Genomic DNA, 9,065 nt, shown 5'->3' with positions numbered 1-9,065 from the left:
TTTTCTGTGTTTTCATTTGTTTCCACTTCCGATGTTGCTTTGGTTTTTTCATCTTCCTTGCGCTGCCCAACAAACCAAACCAAACATGAAACAGAATCGCCTTCGCTTTCTTCTTCTTCTTCTTCTCCTTTTCTAAATTCAAACGCTTCTTTATCTCTCACATGGCATTTCATTTCTCTTCTCTTCTCCTCAGGTGCTTCCTCTCTCTCTCTCTCTCTCTCTCTTTCAATCACAATTTCTGATATTTCTTTCTTTCTCTCCTTTATTTGATGCTGTCATTCTCTATTGCGCTTCATATGTTTATTGCTTTTCAGTTTTTTCTATCCTCTACTTCTAATTTTAGATTTTCTTTCTTTTTTTATATTTAATATGTGATGCATGTTTGTATAATTGCAAGATCTGTGCCTTTTGTATCAAATTCATGTTGTTGATTTTGGTTATTCTTTGTTTACTTGCAGGTTAAACTTAATTATTTAGGAATTTCAATTGATCCGATCAATGTAAAGATCATTGGCGACCGAGGATTTATTGTTTTTTCTTTGTAGAGTCATTAGTAAACTGCCAACACTGTTGCTGTTTCTCTATTTTCCTATTTTCATCAACGAAACAAGAGGAAAAGCTATGGGCTACCTTAATTCAGTCTTGCCGCACGGTGAGGATGCGCCAGTTAGCGGCGGAGGTCTCAGGTTAATACCGTATTTAATGTTCATCAATTCGTTAGACAGATCTAGAAATGCATTATTTCTCGCTTTTTTTTTCTTTTACCTTTTTCTTTGGTTGCCTGCTATATTATTCTTCTACTTTTCTTTGTCTTTGCACCATTTATTTGGCAAGTATGTTATTATCTTTTGTGTACTGCATGGACTCTCTTTTGACTATATGTTCACGATAGTTGATGCTCGATAGATCTTCTTCTTGTAGAAATAATATAATCTATGGGCTATAGATTTATGTAGACAGTTTCTATAGATTGATTCTTACGATAGTTTATTAACGTGGTTTCTTTAGGACTTCTTTTATTCTTTTTTATTTTATCATAGATTTTCAATTTAATCTAAACTGAGGACAGGATCCTTTACTTGATGGGTTTTACTATCAGTAATACCCATGAGGAGAAATTTCTAAATGAGGAATTGACACTGTGGAAGGATAGAGAGGAATGTAAAGCAAAAGAACTGGATTGATGGAAATACATACGTATATGTGTATCAAATTAATGCAAATAAAGTCTCCTTGAATTATGGAATAATCCGACATAATATCCTCAATATTCTGTTTCTTGTCAATTTCTTAGCCCTTTTAGGTATTAAAATCCTTGAGGATGTTTATTCATAATGGTTGGTGACATAGAGATGAATGGAGTCAATGACTACTTTAAGATTTGTCATATGGACACGTAAAAGGATCTGTCGACTTGGAAAAACTAGACAGTTATCCTTGTTTCTTTGTTTGTCGGATCTTGCTAGTGTCATTTGTCGTTGACGCTAGGCATGAATGCCAAAACGAAAATTAACTAATTTTGTGCGTGCTTTCATTTGTCCGATCTAGCGTAGTTTATTTTGTTGTTCACGCTAGACACTGATGTCAAAGCAAAGATGAAGTATATTTTTAATGCATTATTTCTTTTGTTTGATCTAGCTTAGTTTCATTTTGATAAATTCATGCTAGACACTGACATCAAATAAACTAGATCACCTATTCCTGTTGCATTCACATATGAAGTTGAGTACATAGTTTTTTTTTCTTTTCCTTTTTTCTAATTGAGAACTAATTTTAATCTGCAAATTCTTAGATGACATGCATGGTTCTAGTGAGATTTTTTGGACATATGATCTCTGAGAAGCAGAAGCCTAATTGGATTTGTTGAAGGAATAGAACTGCATGTAGTTAATTGTTTCAACCTGTCACTAAACATGAAGCTGTGAGATGTAAATAGTTTGAATTTGTTGTTCTTATGAAGGAAATGTTTTAATGGTGATCTGCATCCGTGGTTGCACTGTTGGTCTCTCAAATTTCTTTTGCTTTGCATTGCATCAGTTGTTGATGCCTTTGAAATGATTATTTTGTTGAGGATCATCATTCAACTTTCAAGTCCTTTTAGCATGTTCCGCATTTGTTATTACTCTTTAAGTTGGATCATGTTAATTTGGTCAGCAATATAGTAGGTTTAGTGCTCCAGCCTCAGGTATCATTGACCCAACAATTCTTCAAGCACAAAACACAGGCCTCCAAAATCTCAATTTTAAGTTGTTGACTATCATTGGTCCCATATTTTCTTTATGAGGGATAGAAATATTACAATATGCTACATTTAAATCCTTGATATGCTCATCTCTGCTATACTCACAACAACAATCAAAGGGTTCATGAAAAGGTGGTTTGTCTCGGCTTTTTTCTGCTTTATACCTTTTAGCTCAAATGAACTTTTTAGGCTGCTTTAATCTGAAAAAATATTTATAAGGCTAATAAGCTCTGTGTTTGGCCAAATTATAATTTCAAGCTAAAAAATTAGTAAAAATTGAGAAAAGAATAAAAAAAACTAGTCTAACTATGTGATTTTATATAGATAGCTTCATATATTTTATTTTAATAAAGGGTACTTCTGTCAAAATTGATGTTAAGAAACAAAGAAAGCTTTTATTTCCACCTAGAGCTCTGAAAAAAGTTGGTCTTAGGAACCCTTTTTTGGACTAAGAGTCATAGAGCTTTTAGTACCTCTAAGGGGTATCCTATGGATTTTTTTACCAAGTATTCTTTAAATATTTTTTATCAAGAAAATAAGTCCATCAAAACAACCTGTCCAAGAACATACCAGTATAGAATAACCAGGCTAGTTCATGTTTTGATGACATTATAATACTGCAATTCTTGCATGCTAAAACACTGTTGAAAAATCTTAAACTCAAGTTTTTGATATTAGTTGACTTGAATCTTTGCATAAAGTTTGTTAATCACATGAAAATGGGGGTAGGGTATCATGGTAGTTGACTAGTTTGGCAAAAGCAACTTACTGAATCCATCTGTGCATAAGTTCCTGTTGGAAAGAAGTGTTCGCTAAAAAACTTGAAACTTGATGTGCACAAACAGTTCATTGCATTTATTCTAAATCATAATTGACAATTTGTACACATTTGATCTGTCTAATTTGAAGTTTTATGTATTATTTTTCAGTCAAAATGGAAAATTCAGCTATGGATATGCAAGCTCTCCTGGGAAAAGATCTTCAATGGAAGATTTCTATGAGACAAGAATTGATGGTGTTGATGGAGAGATAGTTGGCCTATTTGGAGTTTTTGATGGTATCTCTCTCACTTTTAATGTGAATGTTTCAGAACTAATCCATTAAATATAACCTTGTCATTTTCAGCCTCTATTTGTTAAATACATTATGGGTGGAATCTAGCTATGAATAGACCAGCATGTTCGCTACTATGGTATACGTTAATTTGTAATAGGAGGATGTGGCTGAAATGCTTTTCTCAAGATTTAGTTATCTGTTGCTTTTTTAAGTACAATATAATATACAAGGCTAGACAAAAGTTGACATTGACTCTCCAACATGAAATAAAGCAATGATAACTGTCGAGCCAAAGCTTGTTAGTTAGTTATCTTAGTTAAATCTATTGTTCAACTGATTTTCAGTTTTTGATAATGGATTTAAGCCAGTACGTTTGATTCTTTCTGAAGGTAGCTTCGTGTCTCTGTATGCTTGAAGAGGACTAAGCTTGCTTACCAGGCGTCATAAATTTTTGTTAAACGCAGTGGAAAGTAGGATTCAAACTCAATTTGCAAACTCTATAATGAAAGCTTAATGTCATATGAGCTAGATGTCCTTGGTTACTAGGATCATAAATTGACTGTGTTTCTGTCAGGTTGCTTTTCTATGTATTTATGTATGTATTTATATAGTTCCTCCGTTACGGTACCACATACCTCTGAAGTAAGTTCTTTGCAAATGGTTCTTTCAGGTCATGGAGGTGCACGAGCTGCTGAGTATGTGAAACAAAATCTTTTCAGTAATCTGATCAAGCATCCAAAGTTCATTTCTGATACCAAATCAGCTATTGGTTATTATTCTCTTGCTGATTGTACCTGCATAGTTCAGTTAATAATGCCATATTAACTGCTTGGCCATCCAACTGACTTTGTTTTAATTTTTTAAATAAATTGCTTTCATCCTCCAGCTGATGCATATAATCACACAGACTCTGAATTTCTAAAATTAGAAAATAATCAGAATAGGGATGCTGGTTCAACAGCTTCTACAGCTGTACTCGTTGGTGATCGTTTGCTTGTTGCAAATGTTGGAGACTCTAGAGCTGTAATCTGCAGAGATGGCAATGGTAAGTCTCAGAAGCTTTGTTTTCTATTTCATTTTCTATTTTTGCGTTTCATTTCCATGGTCTCCTTTGCCTTTTCTTTTTTTGTTTGGGGTTATGTGGGAAGGGATAAGGGATATGATTCTTTTTTCTGTTCTTAATGGAAATGCCAATGAAATAACTCAAGTGACTCGGTCATGGCATCTATTAGAGATTGCATCCATTTGGGAACTGATAGATATACGACACATGATTATGCTAGCTGTTAAAAAAATGTAAGCTTCTATTTCTTTTGCTAATGGCGTTCAATGTTGTCATCTTTTACAATTATTGATACCTCACTTGTGTTGTGATATTCCTTGTGTTGTTATCTGTTAAATAAACACAAGAAAAAGAAAGATGAAATTGATTCCTTTTTAACATATTTGTTGGGTATTGCTTAGTAAATAAGATGGTATTGATAAATGCATTTGGCTACTTTCTGAATATATTTTAAAGCAATTTAAAAAGATTTTTTTTTAGGAGGATTGCTTCCTTGCTATGTTAAACTCTTTTGACATGATTCTCTTGTGCAATCAACTTGTTTGCAGCTATTGCTGTATCCCGAGATCACAAGCCTGATCAGACTGACGAGCGTCAACGGATTGAGGATGCTGGAGGATTTGTGATGTGGGCTGGTAGGACTCTAAACGATGTTCTGCATTCCCCCCCTTTAATCCTAATTTTGCTGTCCTCTCTTCTGCTGTGGTAAATTGTTCCTCTTTCGCCCTCTTTTAATTACTGGAACTTTACCAATAGGTACTTGGAGAGTTGGAGGGGTTCTTGCTGTCTCACGTGCATTTGGTGATCGACTCCTTAAGCAATATGTTGTTGCGGATCCAGAAATTCAGGTATGATTATTGTTATTAAATTTTTATTCTTTAACATCTAGAGGGGATGAGGCTTTTTCTCTGGTAATTAACATGAAAAAGTTTGCTGGAAAACATCTATCATGACTAAATTTTTCTATAACTATCACTTCTGTGTATCCCAAATTCTTTCCTTTATTTAGAGTTCCTTTATTTTTCTAGAGAATGAGAGATTGAAAAAGACCTAGGCTATTTTTGAAGCAAATGAATTTCATTTGTGCAGTTCATTTAAAAATCGAGTCTGAAGATTATGCAAATTCCTCAGAAAATGATAAAAACAACTAACATATTGGATTATTCCAAACAGAATTTAGAATTTTTACTAAAATATTTTGTTTCTGTTCCACTTAAAAAATTGATGAGATCATTATGTTATCATTGAAGGGATTTTTGTACTCATAGTCAAAATAGATGTCAATTTAATCCAGAAATGAAGTTAATTTGTTCCAAACATATTGTAGTCACTCAAAACATTTTGTGGAATTCATTGCAAATCTATCCTTGGTAGTTCATTTGATGGAATTTCATGAGATCAAATTCTGATTTGTTACATACCTCCAGTTATTTGGAAGTACCAATATCTCATAAAATTTGCTATGTCGCATTGCCATTTGGCTATGTTTTATTACTATTTTAATTACTTATTGGCTATGAATTAGTCCCCTTGTCAATTGGCAATGGAGTTCGATGGTAAAAGATAATAAGTTAAAATGGTAACAAGTGATAATCCAATTAGTAAAAAAATATAATCAGGTCTTTTAAGTACTTGGTACTCCGCATAAGAAGGGATACTGTAGACTTGCCCTAATTTATCATTTTATGAAAGTTCTTCACAATTTTCTTGCTGAATTAAGTATGAATTTATAAATGGATTCCAAAAAAGTTCTGGATCTGTTCCAAACGTAATCCTAATGTTTCTTGCACTACTGAAAGACAGTATAGAGTCTAACAATAGTTGGTCACTGACACTCTCTGTGGTAACTTTAGGAGGAAAAGATTGACAGCTCTCTGGAGTTTCTCATCCTTGCAAGTGATGGACTTTGGGATGTTGTCACAAATGAGGTTGCAGATTTTTTTCTTTCCCATTTTTTGCTCTTTTGTCCTTAAAAATATATCGTGGAGGTTGTGCTTAATAGAAACTGGATAATATTGTTATCCAATACTGCTCAGTTGTTTTATGGTTACTTATTTGGTACTTTGATCTTCATCTGATCTTTACTTGTTCTCAGGAAGCTGTTGCTATGACAAAACCAATTGAGGATCCTGAGGAGGCTGCAAAGAGGCTGATGATGGAGGCCTATCGAAGAGGCAGTGCGGATAATATAACCTGTGTTTTTGTTCGTTTCTTGACCCATCAAGGTGGTTCAACTCCCAGTGGATCTGCCAGCCAAGGAGGTTCCTCTCTTAGCAACTCTGCTAACTAAGGGGGTTCCTCTTATGCTGGCTCTTTGTAAGCGTCCTTACAGCACAGCACTAATCCTGAAGCTCTTAGTTGATGGGAGTTGTAGGCAGCGTAATGTTCAGCAGGTTCATCATAGCTAGTTCAGACAAAATCAAAAGAAAAAGAAAAAGGAACAGTAGCATTGTACTTTTTGCTAGAAAATTTGGACAGACTTATCAGGCTGCTAAATTGTATTACTTATTTTATCAGCCTATAGAATAGAAGTGTACCTGAGTTTAGCTTCTGTACTTTGGTGTCTTCATGTTTGGTGTTTGGTAGAAAGGCTTGTCTGAATTTGTAGTCTGAAGGCTGAAGTAGCAGTTATGTCTGTGTTGTAAATCTTCCTGTTTTGTGGCTGTTGTCGGATTTGTGTTTGTTGTTTTACAATTCAAAACAAGGTCTGCCTGGTGTCACTTGAATGAAGTGTTTGTTTGCTTGGCCATCAGGATCTTGTTCAATGACAAGATTAGATGTTAAGCTTCCTCCTTTGAAATGGTTTTTAGTTTGTTAAAAGATTTATTTTGTATAGACTGAGTTTGGCTCCTTAACTAAGCAGTGTACAGCATCTTACAATAAAATTGTTGTTCTCTTATTTACTCAATGCTTATTAATTAAACGTTATGAATTCAACACTGACATTTAATTTATATATTTTTCATTTAACTTTATTCAATTTTAGGTTTTAATTCTCATATTAATCAAAATGGTGCTTTTGTTTCCCGCTCATTTGGTATTCTTTGTTTTTTTTTTTTAGTTTTTAATATTATCGTCATATTCGCCCAAACAATAACTGAACTTTTACGATTAAGGAATTTAATATATGGAAATAATATTCATATTAGAACCGATGGAAAGTCAAAACTAAAAATTAATGGTGCACGCAGCATTGAATTTTTGCAGAAATCAAATGTTTATTAGCTGATAATATTGTAGCTAAAGTATGGATGTTTAGCCTTGTCTTGGTACATTTTCCACCTCAAAGTTGTCGTCTAAAAAGATCAGTCACCGAGGGTAGGTATATGTCAGCTTGACCATATATTAAAATAAATTACTTGAATTAGTAATATTTTTAACTATATGAAATTTTTTTTCGAATATGTATTCATTTTATATACATTGAATATAATATATTTTTTTACGAAATATTTAATAATAATTAAAATAAATTATTTTAGTTAATAATATTTTAATTTATAAAACATTCTTTTTTATTTTTACCGGATATATTCAAATTTTTAATTTTTAATTAGTTGTATTATTTTTGTTTATAATAAATTATAAAATAATTATAGTATGACTAATATAGATCACTGACTTATATTATTTATATTAACAATATATAATTTTTGTTATTTTCTACTAATTTTTATATAATTTATTTTTAAAAAATCTAACAAAGAGAAAAACATAATTAAATTAATTATATATTTTAATAAGTAAAAAAAAACATGTGAGTAGCATGCATTAAGAAACTAATAAATATATGTATTTTTAAAACTAAAAAGTTATTAGTATAATTTATCCCTTTAAAAAAGTACATATTAGTGCCTAATATATTGTAAAAGTCCAACCTTTATGGAAATGAGCATATATATTAAAATAGCGGAAACAAATAATAATTAGAGTTTACATTACTTACACAGTAATTTATAATGCCCAATAGAAATACGAGAATATCCAGTTTTGATAAGAGTTAAAATAACATAACAGAAATAAAGCTAAAATTTTATGGGGTTAACTTTCGCTGGCAACTTTGATGGGATCCGGGTAATAACCGTTACTCGCAACCCTTTTGCTATTAAGGATCTGGATCTTAATCTTCTTGATCTTAAATAGTTAAATAGGGGGATGAACTACACTAGTTCAGTAAGAATATTATACTAATCACTGATACGGAAAACCGAAAATTGATAAAAATTATAAAATAACTAATTGAGCCATTTATTTTCTTAAATAAATTCATTTAACATAAAACCGTTTATCTTATACTTACTGTTACAAGTTTTCAAAATTGACCTATAAGGACAATAACTTAAATAACGGTATGATTTCATATACAAGTGAGTAAGAACAACAATTTTTCTTTTTACATGTTTACTGGTACCTCTGGGGGTGCATAAGGATGTCCCCTTATGCATGAACCTAATATCCAAATTTGTCAATTAACCGGCTATCTCCATACCCCGTCCAGTAATGAGTGTCAAACATACCATCTTCTTGATACCTTATCCGGTATGAGGGTGAACTATGTCTTCTAAACCTTTCTGGTATGAGACTTCTTAGTCCCGTCTGACTGAGATAATATTACAGTAGGATTCTCTATGTACCGGGTCTGTCCATTCTTTTTCAAGGTACACAGTAAGCATTTTATACATAGATTCACATAATTAACCAATT

The 9,065-nt window shown here is 32.4% G+C and overlaps 1 protein-coding gene across 3 annotated transcripts; it reads left to right on the top strand.

Annotated features, from left to right (window-relative positions):
* LOC110816289 (putative protein phosphatase 2C 59) lies at window positions 1-7,161 on the top strand. 3 transcript variants are annotated; one of them, XM_022044421.2, is made up of 9 exons: window positions 3-193; window positions 546-686; window positions 3,172-3,299; window positions 3,969-4,067; window positions 4,185-4,343; window positions 4,910-4,996; window positions 5,118-5,209; window positions 6,215-6,289; window positions 6,457-7,161. In XM_022044421.2, exons 1-9 carry the CDS (start codon window positions 162-164, stop codon window positions 6,649-6,651), a joined length of 1,008 nt encoding a protein of 335 aa, XP_021900113.1. In that variant the 5' UTR covers window positions 3-161; the 3' UTR covers window positions 6,652-7,161. The 3 variants fall into 3 exon arrangements, with proteins under 3 accessions (XP_021900114.1, XP_021900113.1, XP_021900115.1); XM_022044423.2 differs by having other exon boundaries at window positions 5-193; window positions 459-686; XM_022044422.2 differs by lacking the exon at window positions 6,215-6,289 and having other exon boundaries at window positions 1-193.
* The last annotated feature ends 1,904 nt before the right edge of the window (window positions 7,162-9,065 follow it).

The sequence above is a fragment of the Carica papaya genome, chromosome 7, assembly GCF_054855325.1.
Source record: "Carica papaya isolate Zhongbai chromosome 7, ASM5485532v1, whole genome shotgun sequence".
In the NCBI taxonomy this organism is placed as follows: domain Eukaryota; kingdom Viridiplantae; phylum Streptophyta; class Magnoliopsida; order Brassicales; family Caricaceae; genus Carica; species Carica papaya.
This window is presented reverse-complemented; position numbering and strand designations above follow the sequence as displayed.

What these genes read in the sequence shown, in the direction of transcription:
- LOC110816289 (XM_022044421.2), top strand. Translation starts at nt 162, where the DNA reads ATGGCATTTCATTTCTCTTCTCTTCTCCTCAG. An exon ending in GTTAGCGGCGGAGGTCTCAG is followed by an intron (nt 687 to 3,171) that starts GTTAATACCGTA and finishes ATTATTTTTCAG; the next exon opens with TCAAAATGGAAAATTCAGCT. An exon ending in AGGATTTGTGATGTGGGCTG is followed by an intron (nt 4,997 to 5,117) that starts GTAGGACTCTAA and finishes CTTTACCAATAG; the next exon opens with GTACTTGGAGAGTTGGAGGG.